Genomic DNA, 14,129 nt, shown 5'->3' with positions numbered 1-14,129 from the left:
AATTATATAAATAAACCTTTCCGAATGCTTTAGGCTGTAGCCTATTGAAAACTTAGGAGCAGAATTTTGTGTGGGACATACCTGTGTATTTTGCCTGTTGTCTTTAGGAAGTATATGGTTCGCTATTTTCAATACATTTTTGTGCCATCGACTAGTCAACACGAATGGCAAATTCTGAGGTGCTGAATGTGTCGCAATCTACGAGCGAGGACGAGCATTCTGCCCCATAACCGACGAAGGAAAGAAGCAGAATTGGGGCGCGTATCCGAAGCGCGCTCACCGCTCAAGTAGGCTATTGGGGCTACATTCATCCTCGAGGGACAAGAGCGCGCTTCCTCTCTGCTTCCATCTCTTACCCAGGCTCTACCGTTTCCTGCGTTCCTGGGTGATAGACCAGGGTTGTCCTGAGAACCACGGTATCAACAGAGAAGGAGGATAAGATGGAGGTTTGCGAGAGACTTTTGTGTTTGGCCGTGGTGTCCAGCGTTTTCGGTTTTGGCTCAGTTCTGGGGAAATACGTCAGAGGTATAGTTAATACCAAAGAGGTAAGAGATGGTGTTGGTATTTATCGCTATTATTACAACGGCACAGTCACCGTTATTGGATAGACAATTGAGTCCATGCTACAAGCCTAACTGTTATTGCGAAACCTCTAAGTTACCTGTGATGTTTGCATGCCATTTAACCTATTACGCTACGGATTAGATTACAGTAGGTTGTGTGTGTTGCCGTGCAATTGTGCGCATCTGTATGCATGTCAGATCCAGCACATCTCTTTTGTGATCGAAACTCTGCATAGACATCACAAGCTTCAGTTGTGACGCTGTGGCTCTCAACTTAAATTTGACTATTTCGTCGCTTTAGCTTACAGGCTTCTTTATAGTCACTACAAGGCGATGGGTCTGTCTTCACAAAGGCAACCGGTTACAGGTGTGCGTCAGCGGTCGTTCTTCAAAACGGTGTTTGTTATTGGTCCACGCACGCCAGTTTCCATAGATACATTTGACAAAAATTAGGCGTATTAGACCAGACATCGTCTAAATTGATATGGCGTTTTATCCGTAGTGCTCCAGGTGTCTCAGTGAATCTGGGCCAAGTGTCCATTGCAGCGAGAGTTCCAAAAACCTAGATCATGGCGTTTAGGAGACTAATCTAACTTGATTAGACGATATCCGCCAAACTAGACCCTAATCTATAACAAGACTTTATAAATGATTGTCAGTGGTGCGGTTTATTGGAAGTTTAGAATCATGACCATGTTATCAGAGATGTGGTTATATGCTTTTATCCTTTGGTCAATTGAGATTGCAGGATTGCAAATCGCATTTTGTTTAAAAGTAAAAAATCTGTTGAATAAGTGGTTTCCATATCAAATACTTATTCAAGAAAGCACTCCTTGTCTTCTAAACTCATTCTGTGTTGCTGATCTAGGAGTAAACACCTGCACAGTATGAATGGCATAAAACAACACTGGTCTTGACATATTGATAAAGAGAGAGAAAGAGAGAGACTGTGCTTGTGTGTGAGTGCTTGTGTTTTCCTTTGGGACCGTTAAACACATCATCAGTCTTGTCGGCTAGCCTCTTCCCACCCAAGGTCACTCACTCACTCATTCAGTAAACACACACAAACACACACACAGTCCGAATGCCAACACCAAAACACTCCAGTTGAAATTGAGAAAAGCCAGAATTGATATCAGGCTCATGAGAGGAGAGCGGAGGGGTGCATGAGTGGGCCGTGAAGGGCCGTAAAGGAGGGATTTGCTATGTGGGATATTGGGGCCTGGAGCATGATGAAATGAACCAGCAAAGTAAATATAGACTCTGTAGAATAATTCTTTACCAGCTTTTATAGGTGTGTGTGTGTGTGTGTGTTTCTGTGGTGTAATATGACAGATAACGACGACAAAAAAAGGTTTTGTGTGTGTAGTGAGTGTCTGTGTTTTCCCATGTTTGTACATAGTGTGTGCGAGGGTGTCTTTAAGTTTTACTGTTGTGTAACCTCACTAATGAATCATTGAGAGGCTTGGCGGTCCAGGGGTGACGTGACTAGCTGATTGGTAATTAATTGTTAATGAGGCTTAGCGAGCAAACAGGGATCTGGGGAGGGAAAGAGAGGGACTGAGATAGAGGGAGAGAGAGACAGGTTGAGGAAAGGAGGGATGGCGAAAGAGAGGGAGATTCTGAATCTCGGTGGTGAGTGGATACGGCATCAAGGCCTAGCGTTTGATTAATGAGGTGTCCAGTGCACACACACACACACACACACACACAAACACACACACTTACACACACTGGCTGAATGACTCTGCATCACAATGCAGTGGCCGTGGGGGAAATGAAAGGACCAAGGAGGGTTACGTGTGACACCTCATCCTCCGGACCTGTGTTCCAAGATGTTCTACGTATCCTCTCCTGTTCCCCTGTGCACGGTTCACTTGTCCACTAAGACTGTCTGGGGCAGCAGGTGCCCTTTGACCCCCCAGGGGGGACGATAGCCTGGCTGGCTGGTGTGAAAATCACCCAGCTGGCTGTGGGGACGTTATTGACCAGTCAACGATAACATTTGAGCTAGTCGAGCATGAGCAGTTGTGAAGCTGGCCGTAGAGGGATGTGCTGGGGCTGGGGCTGGGGGCTGGGGGCTGGGGGCTGGGGCTGGGGGCTGGGGGCTGGGTCTGGGGGCTGGGGGCTGGGGGCTGGGGGCTGGGGCTGGGGGCTGGGGCTGGGGCTGGGGCTGGGGGCTGGGGCTGGGGCTGGGGGCTGGGGCTGGGGGCTGGGGGCTGGGGCTGGGGCTGGGGGCTGGGGGCTGGGGCTGAGGCTGGGGCTGAAAACGGGTGTGAGGTGTTGCTTGTGTTTCTATGTGTGTGTGTGTGTCTGTAATTTGTGCTGGTTCTTTGTTTGTTCCTATGACAGCTGGAAACCAATCTTGTAGTTGCTATGACTATGGGTCAATTAGGTGTTTGTGTACGCGTGCGCCTTAACAAGGGGGTCATTCATGATACAGGGAGAGTCGGACGATAGCACTACCATTCTCCTGTCTACCTAGCCTTATTTTATCTTTAAGGGGGAAGGGGAAGGGGGGGGGGGTGGTGTCTAGTTCTGAATTACGACATTGTAGTAGCCATGGCGATGGCGCCGGTCCCAGGACAATGCAGGGAGGTTGTGTGTGTGAAGCAGGTTCCTGGGTCGCTCCATGACTTACTGCCCCTGGTGTGTCAGCTCCAGTTAGCTTGCGGTGCCTGAAATATGGCAGCGGTTTTGTTTGCTGTGTGAAATATAGACCAGGGGCATGGTTGGAGGATGAAGCCCGCTTGGCAGAGATTCAGATACAGAACAGAAATGGACGTGTTTCTATTCTGAGAGGAGTCGTCAGAAGGGCAGTTATACAGTAATAACCTGTGGACTTCATTTCCGTGAGCGCTCGTGCAGGTGGGGCGTTCTAACAAACAGGCACTGGTCAGGTGAACATCCTAACGTGAATTTCATTATTTCAAGTGTCCATTGCAGATGAGACTGTCTACTGTCTACTGCCCTGTTCACTGTGGGCAGACACAAGTGGCTGGTGGGCTGGTTGATCTGTTTGTGTTCAGGAAGCACTTGCTGTCATTGTGCCCCCTTCTTCAATTCCCGCCGGTGCTGCTTGCACACACACACACACACACACACACACTCTCACTCTCTCTCTCTCTCTCTCTCTCTCTCTCTCTCTCTCTCTCTCTCTCTCTCTCTCTCTCTCTCTCTCTCGCTGACCAATCTACTGCTGGCCACTGCTGCTGTTGCAGTGTCTTACGTAAGAACATTGAAGTGTGCTGTCCGCGCTGTAGTTTGGCCCAGTCCTTGCAGGCTTGTGGTTTCAATGTTCTTACTTTGATGTCCCTCTCCCCTCTTTCCTCTCTTCCCTCCCTCCTTCCCCCCCTCTCTCTTTCTCCTTTTTCATCCACCTATCTCCTCCTGTTCTACCTCATCTTTGCATTTTTTCTTCTCTGTCCCCCCCTCCCCCCCTCCCTCCCGTTTCCCTTCATTCACCCCTCCTCATCTTTCCTCCTCCTTCCCCCTCTTTTCTCCTCTTTCCTAGGACTGGGTCTTCCTCACTCGATTCTGTTTCCTCACTGACTTTGGGCGTCTAGACTTCCGGTTCCGCTACGCAAAGGTAGGCTGGTACTGCACATCTGTGGTTTGAGTAGTGTGTGTGTGTGTGTGTTTGAGTGTGTGTCTACATAAAAACCCGTAGAAGCCGGTAATAATAGCCTAACTACCGATAGAGTGAAAATCACTGAAAACATTGAAAACTGGAGTGTTGTTCGAATAAACAATAAGGTTCTTTTGTTGGGTGGTAATAGATTTTTAAGGTAAAGGGTACACACAAACGTGTGGTCTTTTTCTGACAATGTTTCTATTACAATTTATTTTGCTCTTTTATTCCATCATGCATATTATTTCTGTTTCTGTGTTATTTTCATTGTACATCTTTACACAAATCTCTCCACCCTCCTTTCTCTCTCTCCTTCCCTCTCTCACTCTCTTTCCCCTCTCTTGCTACCTTAAACTATTTTTATTAGCCTTGAGCCTGTATAGTTATAGGCCGTTCGAGTGGTAACACACCTTTTCCTTTACCTTGTCCTCTACTCCGCCCTCTATCACTTGTTCTCCATCTATCCATCAACGGTTCCCAAATCCCGCCCTCCTCTGGCACCCCACCCTTCACGCCACCCCTCCCTCGCTTTTCCATCTTCTTTCTGTTGCGTTGTAGCCTGCAGACTGTGTCGAATTAATCTTACCCTTTCACACCAACCTCCCCCCCCTCTTTTCTCCCCCCCCTCCTCTTTCCCATTCCCCTCCATTTCCTTGTTCTCTCTGTCCCTCCTCCCTAGTCACGCTGCTGTCAGAACATATTGCTCTACTTTGATGACAGCACTCAGTGGCCATCTGTGTACAAGAGGGCAGATAAGGTGAGAAACTGTCTTTCTGCTTCTCAGGGATGGTTTGTGTGCGTGTGTGTGTGTGTGTGTCATGGTTTTCCATGAAATCCGAGCCAACAGAGCTATGGACACTTGTTTGCTTCTTGGTCGTGTGGTTTTTGCGTGTGTAATGTATACTGTAAGGTGACGCCTTTAGCTTTACCTTTTCCTACCTGGTTGTCTGCGCCACAGAACTGCTACCAGAAGGAGGCAGTGTTGAGGCCAGAGAACAACCAGGTCATCAACCTGACCACCCGCTACACTTGGTCGGGCTGTGTGGTAAGAACACAAGTATTTTTTCGCAAAAAACACGCACACTTGTATCCGTTCCGTGGTTTTGCTTTCCCAACAGACTGTTTTCTTTTTGTAAATTGTTTTTATCAATTAATCCATGCTTTGTTTGTTAACACAGTCTGGGCTATTTGTGGTTGCAGTGGGTGTGAGTCTGGTATGGTTCCTCCCTTTGAGGGCTCGTTTGTGTGTTTACATCTGTTAAATGTGTGGGCTGTGATATCTCTCTGTGGGTTTATGACAATAACACGTCTCTCTCTTTCTCTCACCCTTTTTTCTATCACACACACATTCACTCTTCTTTTACGGTCTCACTCGCCGTCTCTCTCCCTCCCTCTCTCGCTGACTATCATTCTCTCTCTGTGTGTCTCTGTCTCTCCTCCCCCCTCTCCCTCTCTGGGTGTTAGGTTGAAGGAGAGGGAAATGAGGAGGTGTTAAGCTGTGTGGGAGGTCGAAGTTTCAGGTCCGTGAGGGAGAGATGGTGGTACATCGCTCTCAGCAAGTGCGGGGTAAGTGTTCAACTCTAACCCCTGAGGCTGGGGCCCTGCCCGCCGCTTGTCTGTTGCCCTGACAACACACGCCACCCCCACACTCACACACACAAGCGAACAGGGCGGCCGGACAATCCATCGTCAGGCGACAGCACACGTTTATTCAGGACTGAACTCATGTTACCTCGCTGTTTTGTCTGCGCAATCCTCAGAAACAAATGAATAAATATTTTTCGCTTCGCCGAGATTGTAAATCCACGGACGAGTCCTATTGTGATGTCAAGTTTTGTCTGGTGACGGCTCTGTGTGTGAGCGTGGGTCGATGCCACTACGGGGAGAGTGTGGCTGGTTCATGTTGCTGTGCTAGGAGCACTCTGCATAGTAATCACTGCTTGATGAGCTCTGCTCAAGGGCTGGAGCTGTGCTCAGTGTGTACGTGTGTGCGTGCGTGTGCGCATGTTTGTGAATGTGTGTGGGTGTCTTCTGCCTGTTCGTCGTGTTCTGTTGGCGTGTGTGTATGTGTGTGTGTGTGGGGGGGGGGGGTGTGAGTGCATATTTGGGCATGTGTCTGTCTGACCGTGTGTGTGGTGTTTGCAGTGTGAGTGCGTGCAGGATTTGCAGTGTTGGCGCAGATCGCTAGTGAAGAGGGACATGATTTAAGTGGTTGTTTCCTGGAGAGTGTCGTCACGACAGCAGCTGTTGATGGACACACGGCCTAATGCTGTCGGACTGGCTCTCACGCTGTGTGTCGGAGCCGGCAGCTCTCTGCACACGCCGGCAATTTCCGTCTTCATGTCTTCATGTCTTCTCGCTTCCTCTCCCTTCGCTCACTCTCAGCCTCACCTTTCCATCTCTGTTTTGGCTCCGTCTTCATCTCCCTCCCCCCCCCATCTCTCTCTCCCTCCCTTTCTCTCTCTTCCCCCCGTCTGTTGTCTGATCGCTGCATTTGTTTACTTCTCTTTCACTTCTGCTCGTTCATTTCATCCTCTGCTCCCTCTGTCGCTCCGTTCCCCTACTTTATTTACTGTTGTCCTCGCCTCTCTCTGCACCCACTTTTTTTTGTCACTCTCTGACTATCTATCCATCTATCTATCTCTCTCCTCTCTCTTCAACTCGCTGTGTGTGCCTTCACTGGCAGTATTGATTTTCTGACAGGCTACGCTAGGTACTCCCTCCAGCCTTTTTGATGGAGGGACTGAGATGGAGGCCTGGCTGCCAAAAGGAATCAAAGGCTACCCCCTGCCCCCACCCCACCTCGCCACCTCACCACCACAACAACCAGAAAGTCCGCAGGCTTTGAACTGCTCTGTGTGAAATGAGCTCTTTCTGCCACGCACGGTCTCTCAATCTCCTCTCTTCCTCTGTCTCTCTCTCCCTCTCTCTCTTTTTATATCTATTTCTCTCTGTCTTTATATCTCTGTCTTTCTCTCTCTGTCTCACTCTTTCTCTCTCTGTCTGTCTCTCTCTCTTTCAGGGCGATGGCTTGCAGCTGGAATACGAGATGAAGCTGACTAACGGCCAGTCTTTCTGGACCCAGCATTTCTCTGCAGATGAGTTTGGTGAGCGTGATTGTAGAGATGTTAATAAAACGATGGCTAATAGACTGGACAACGCTACTGCACGGCCAATAAAGCATATTGAATTGAACAAATTAAAATAATGAAGGGAAGGGCTGGTGGATGAATTAAAAATGATGGATGAGCTTACGAGGATGGACAGAGAGAGTGGGGCTGTGGTATAGAAATAGTCATGTTCATCTCCTTTAATAATTCCAACATCTTTCTGTGCCTCATCTCCCCTTCCTATTCCCATCCTCTTTAATGGAACTTCCCAGGGATTCTAGAGACTGACATCACCTTCCTGGTCATCTTCAGCGCTGTCTTCCTCCTCTCCTGCTACTTTGCCTGTAAGTGTCTTTCCCACGTATGGGGGCTTGACCGGACGCCCGTCCTCGAAAAAACCCCTGGCCTTTGTCTTCCCAGGGAGAGAGGATTAGTAAGTGCCTACCTGCCTGAATGGCGTCAAGACGGGAGTGCTTGTTTCTGAGAGGGCCAGAGTACGTTCCTGTGTTCAGCCCCACATCCCCTGGATCACTAGAGGAGGGGGGGTGGGGGGGGTTCAGCCCCACATCCCCTGGATCACTAGATGAGGCACGGGACAGCTGAAGCTGAAGAGCAGACAAGGCCTGCAGGGAAACGGGGATGTCGGTGTGACTGAGCTACAATGCCGGACTTCTCCCTGGAGAGACCAGAGAGAGAGAGGGAGAGGGAGAGGGAGAGGGAGAGGGAGAGGGAGAGGGAGAGGGAGAGGGAGAGGGAGAGGGAGAGGGAGAGGGAGAGGGAGGGAAAAGTGCACAAAGACACAGTATCTGCACACGACATGTCTTCAGCAAGTAGGGCACGTCTTCATGCATCTCTCTCTTTCTCTCCCTCTCTTCGTTAATTTTCACTTCCTCTACACCTGTTCTTGCCCACATGTCTCCTGTTATTTACTCTCCTTTCCCCTTTTCTTTCATCTTCCTTGGTTGCCTCTCCTCTTTTGTATTCCTCTTTCATCCCCCACTCCCTGTCTCGTTCCTTCTCCTTCCCTCTAGATAATCTGAAAGGACGGCAGCTTCTCCATACAACCTATAAGATGTTTATGACTGCGGCAGGTGTAGAGGGTGAGGCTCATAACTCTCTCTCTCTCTCTCTCTCTCTCTCTCTAGCTATCTCACTCTCTCTCTCTCTCTCTCTCTCTCTCTCTCTCTCTCTCTCTCTCTCTCTCTCTCTCTCTCTCCTCTCTCTCTCTCTCTCTCTCTCTCTCTCTCTCTCTATCTCTCTCTCTCTCTCTCTCTATCTCTCTTTCTCTATCTCTATCTCTCTCTCTATCTCTTTATCTTTCACTTTCTCTGTATCTTTCTCTCTGTTTCTCTCTCTGTCTCTATCTCTCTCTCTCGTTCTCTATCTCTCTTTATCTGTCTCTCACACACACACAGATTCCTCAAGCACTACATTTGCATGTCATACTGCATGAAAGTCTCAGATCGTCAAGTACATGAGCCACTGATATTAGCATAGGTATTAAGTAAATGAATAAGCACTATAGCTTAGCTTAGTTGTTCCCTCTGGTATGTAATATTTAATAGCTTTCAGTAGCTCAGAAGTGTCTCTCTCCTGATTCCTCTCTTCTGCAGTGTGCAGCCTGATGTTTCACTGTATCTACTGGGGCTTGTATGCCAGAGATGGGGTAGGCAATGGCAGTCTGAAGATACTGGGTGAGTCAGAGAGCCAAACCACTGGGTTGAACAATGCATTTCAGATATTCTGTATAGGAGTACATTTGTGTGTGTGTGTGTGTGTGTCTGACTGACTGCGCGCATGTGTGTGACATGACCTGTTTTCGATTTCCGGCGTTACCAATTCAGACATTTTAACCTACTTACAGTAACCTGTCTTTCACTCTCTGTGGGAGAAGTTCTAATTTTTTCCCTCCCTCCCTCCCTCCCTCCCTCCCTCCCTCCCTCCCTCCCTCCCTCCCTCCCTCCCTCCCTCCCTCCCTCCCTCCCTCCCTCCCTCCCTCCCTCCCTCCCTCCCTCCCTCCCTCCCTCCCTCCCTCCCTCCCTCCCTCCCTCCCTCCCTCCCTCCCTCCCTCTCTGTCCCCACAGGGAAGTTACTGTTCTCTGTCAGTTTCTTAGTGTTCCTACTGATGCTGGTTCTTCTGGGAAAAGGCTTCACTGTCACCAGGTAGGTGTGTGTGCGTGTATCTGTGTATCTCACATTTCACACGGCGTCTCTCACCTCTGGCCCGGAGGGCAGCCCCAGATGTCCCCGCGCTCAACATCTCTCCCTAGCTTTGCCTTGTCACTTAGGATAACTGCCGTTATCTTTGCCACGTTGTGACACTGGATAAAAACGCTCTTCTCCCTTCCGTCTCACCGGCTGTGTTGACTGAGCCTTTTAGCTCTGCTTCTCCCTGTCTGTCTAGTTTGGCACAGAGATTTCAACATTGACACATTGTCTTCTCACTCAGGTCCAGTTTATGAGTAGCTGCAGTACTTAGATCAGCTGTCTGCACCGGAGTTTAAAGGACAGACTCTGTGCTTTTGTTCACTTTCTTACATGCACCGTGTGTCTGCCTGTCTGCACACACTAGGGTCTGCAAACTCTTTAAACTAGCTTTACAAACTCCTCCCTGTGTGTGTGTCACTGTATCAGGGCAAGGATCAGCCACAGCGGATCTGTCAAGCTGTCCATCTACATGACGGTCTACACCATCACTTACGTCATCCTCTTCATCTACGAAGCCGAGGTAAGCTCCAGCGCACCACCACCCTAGCCTAGCCCCCTGACAGGAAACACACCACCCTAGCCTAGCCCCCTGACAGGAAACACATCACCCTAGCCTAGCCCCCTGACAGGAAACACATCACCCTAGCCAAGCCCCCTGACAGGAAACACATCACCCTAGCCTAGCCCCCTGACAGGAAACACATCACCCTAGCCAAGCCCCCTGACAGGAAACACATCACCCTAGCCAAGCCCCCTGACAGGAAACACATCACCCTAGCCTAGCCCCCTGACAGGAAACACATCACCCTAGCCTAGCCCCCTGACAGGAAACATATCACCCTAGCCTAGCCCCCTGACAGGAAACACATCACCCTAGCCAAGCCCCCTGACAGGAAACACATCACCCTAGCGTAGCCCCCTGACAGGAAACACATCACCCTAGCCTAGCCTCCTGACAGGAAACACATCACCCTAGCCTAGCCCCCTGACAGGAAACACATCACCCTAGCCTAGCCCCCTGACAGGAAACACATCACCCTAGCCAAGCCCCCTGACAGGAAACACATCACCCTAGCCTAGCCCCCTGACAGGAAACACATCACCCTAGCCTAGCCTCCTGACAGGAAACACATCACCCTAGCCTAGCCCCCTGACAGGAAACACATCACCCTAGCCTAGCCCCCTGACAGGAAACAGCCGGGCAACGCTACAATGATACACCAACAGGCCAATGATACATATATACCCCATCAAGCCTTTGTATCAAGTCTCATGTTCATTGTATAATAGCACTGCAAATTCTATATCGAGGTCTGATCAGTGACTCGGAATATGAGAAAGACCGCTAGAGTAGTGGTCTGGGTAGAGGGGAGGGTTGCCTGCTGTGCAGTGTTGTATTCTAGGATGTAGGTTCAGGAAGACACCTTTTAGACTCCCAGAGTGTCCCCTCCATACACTCTGTATGTGTACCAGCCCCCCTCCCCCCTCCCCCCTCCCCCCTCCCCCCTCCCCCCTCCCCCCTCCCCCCCTCCCCCCCTCCCCCCCTCCTTAAAAACGTTGTCCTCCACCCTCCCCTCAACCTCGCAAACGGAAAATCCAGCAATTTAGCCAGTTTGTCACAGTTAGATCCTCCCTACTTTCTTTTGTTCCGGTCGCTTCTTCTAATGACAGTCGCTCACCCAAGGCATCAGGTTAAATGAGTTTCAGCCAGGTTCGGGTGGAAAGGAAATGAGGCTGGACGCCTACTTATTGGGCCTGCAGTCTAGCTGTCATGTTGCAGTGGACAGTAGGGACCAGGGCCTGGAGGTGGAAGGTGGATTCATCACACCTCTGCATAATGCAGGGCAGTGGAAGGTGTAACTCTGTCCTTGCTATCCAGAAGTGCGAAACTCGATGCACTGCCCGCAGACACAGAGAGTCTGACGACGACCCAGTTGTAGGAACAGCGAAGGCAACACGCATGCCAACACGCGTACACAGAGTCACGCACAAACACACACCTATACACACACATGCTTACACAAGTTTGCGAGGATACACTTGACAAGGGCAGACAAACACACACGCGCACACACACACGGACCCTGTCATTCTACTGACCTTTCATCAGTCATACCAATTGTGTCAGCTAAAAAACAAGCAGAACTCGGGCAGCAAAAGGCACTGCATACTTTTGACACTTCAGCAAATGAACTGATGAAACTGCCCTGCTGAATTAAGGGGTTTGATATAGTATAATGAATGACTGTCAGTAATTGTAATAATAGACACAGAGGGCTTGTCCATTGTTATTTCCCATTAAGAGTTTAGATAGTTCTGATTTTGACTGCAATATGTGTGTGTGTGTGTGTGCGTGTGTGTGTGCGCGTGTGTGTGTGTGTGTGTGCGTGCCCCAGTTCTTTGACCCAGGTGAGGTGCTGTATGCATACGACAGTCCAGCAGGGTACGGGCTGATGGGTCTTCAGCTGCTGGCCTACGTGTGGTTCTGCTACGCCGTCCTGGTCTCTCTCAAACACTACCCCGAGAAACAGCCCTTCTACATCCCCTTCTTCACTGCATACACCCTCTGGTGAGCCCCCTCCCTCCTTCCAGATCAGAACTTGGATAGTGTCTTGCCTTTACTTCATAACAATAAGTAGCAAATTGACCATATTTTCTCCCTGCCTGTGTCTGATTGCCCTCTCTTGCTCATTACCTCTCTCTCTCTCTATTTTCTACCTCAGGTTTTTCGCAGTGCCAGTCATGGCTTTGATTGCCAACTTTGGCATACCTCGATGGGCTCGGGAGAAGATTGTCAATGGCATCCAGCTTGGCATCCACCTCTACGCCCACATTGTGTTCCTGGTTAGTGCGCCATGTCCGCACACACACACACGAACACACACGCACAAATGCACACACACACACACACACACACCTAACACTCTGTTCCTGCTAATGATTCACATCTCGGTGTCCTTCATCATCCTCGTTTCGCAGCTTCCACCTTCCTCGTCCGACACACAAACACTTCAGATCCACACTCACTTGCAAAATGTCACACACACACACACACACACACAATCTCTTTGTTGGTCTGTTCATTAGCCATGATTCATTCCTCATGAGTCCTCTGCCTGTTCTTATAAATATTGTACCGTGTCATTAGGACCTTGCAACTGTAAAAAGGCCAGATCTGATTTATATAACGTACATTCTTCACTTCTCCAGGCACCCTACTGAATTGCTTTCACCCTTTAGATTCAGCATTTTCACAATATGTGAGTTACACTGTGAGTCACAGCTAGACGTGTATGTTTAAGCACCCTCAGACAAACTCCATGCTAACACAGTATGGCATACCTTCATAATCATTTTCGCTTTCCCATTCTCTCCCTAGGCTATCACTCGTCCCTCAGCGGCCAATAAGAACTTCCCGTATCACGTGAGGACGTCCCAGATAGGCATCCTCCTGTCCAGTCCGAAAGCGGGGGTGCCTGGAGAGAGCTTCCCCCACCACGCCTACGGCAACAGCTCCTTTCTGGGCGACTCCCAGCCCAACTTCACCGAGCTGTTCTCCATCCAGTCGGTGAGTCTGAGATCGAGGGCTGAGGCTTTGAAACCGTCCATTTTAGCAAGCAGGCCTGCTAAAACACACAGACACAGACAGGGGACATAGTACAGTCCTGCCAGCTACTGCCAGGTACTGACAGCAGGGTTAAACCTGCATGACTCCTTGACCTTTCACTCTAAACCTCCCTCTCCATCCTCTTCCTCCTCCAGGGCCCAGTGAAGACAGTAGAGGAGACGGTGTCCCGGAAGGGACAAGAGGTGCCAAGGAACAGCGAGCAAAAGATCATCACCACCACAGCCGATCTGACGTCTGCGCTCCCCCCGGCCCTGCCCCCTGTGCCCCCCCGCCTCTCTCCCCATTCCCCCCCTCCCCCTCCACGACTCCCCTCCTTTACCGAGTACTTCAGCATGCAGGGTGGGCTCGGGGTGGGGTCGAAGGCATGAGATGGACCAATAGGAAAGGAGGGTTGACAGGGAGAGAGGGCTGATATAGAAGGAAGTGTAAGGTGGGGGGGAAGAGTATCGTGAGAAAAGAAAAAGAGTAACAGTGGGTGAGGAACAAGATATGAGTTAGAGTGCTATGGCTGTAAAAAAAAAATATATATAAAAAAAATAAAAACAAGAAGCAATAAATATTTGATGCAGACCTGAGTGAGGCACAGGGGGAGATAACAAAGTGGGCGTAGACTGAGCAATAGAGTGATAGGAGTGCACAAAGGGACTGAACAAAACTCTTATGAACATTTTCATTTAAGAATTTATAAGGCATCGCTGGAAGAGCCAAGTGGTAAGTGTAAATAGCCGAAGCGAGGGAGCAGTACTTGTACTTTAAGTAGTTGCAAATATTTCTATTGCGCAAGGGATGTTTTTTTTCACATTGTTGAATTTCAAGTGGTGCTGTGACCATTGAAATTCTGCTGCCATTACACTGTACCAGAGTATTCACTCCCTTCATGCGAAGTAAAACTACTTTTTTATGTTTGACATATTTTGATAACGCATAGATATTTACTCCCTTAATAGAATATGTAAGGTTTGTTTATATATTCATCGGGTTAGACAGGA

At 49.4% G+C, this 14,129-nt stretch overlaps 1 protein-coding gene across 1 annotated transcript; it reads left to right on the top strand.

The window, feature by feature from the left end:
* Positions 1–440: 440 nt before the first annotated feature.
* On the top strand, positions 441–13,508 carry tmem145 (transmembrane protein 145). The gene is made up of 15 exons (XM_084670921.1): positions 441–545; positions 4,078–4,152; positions 4,874–4,951; positions 5,153–5,239; positions 5,659–5,760; positions 7,217–7,301; positions 7,577–7,648; positions 8,336–8,404; positions 8,918–8,998; positions 9,389–9,467; positions 9,939–10,032; positions 11,909–12,081; positions 12,236–12,356; positions 12,892–13,080; positions 13,275–13,508. The coding sequence occupies exons 1-15, from the start codon at positions 441–443 to the stop codon at positions 13,506–13,508; spliced, it is 1,644 nt and encodes a 547-aa protein (XP_084527047.1).
* Positions 13,509–14,129: the final 621 nt, after the last annotated feature.

The sequence above is a fragment of the Hypomesus nipponensis genome, chromosome 2 (genome assembly GCF_054491055.1).
Source record: "Hypomesus nipponensis isolate SF chromosome 2, ASM5449105v1, whole genome shotgun sequence".
Lineage (NCBI taxonomy): Eukaryota > Metazoa > Chordata > Actinopteri > Osmeriformes > Osmeridae > Hypomesus > Hypomesus nipponensis.
Note: the sequence above shows the minus strand (reverse complement) of the source record. Positions and strands in the feature narration are given on the sequence as shown.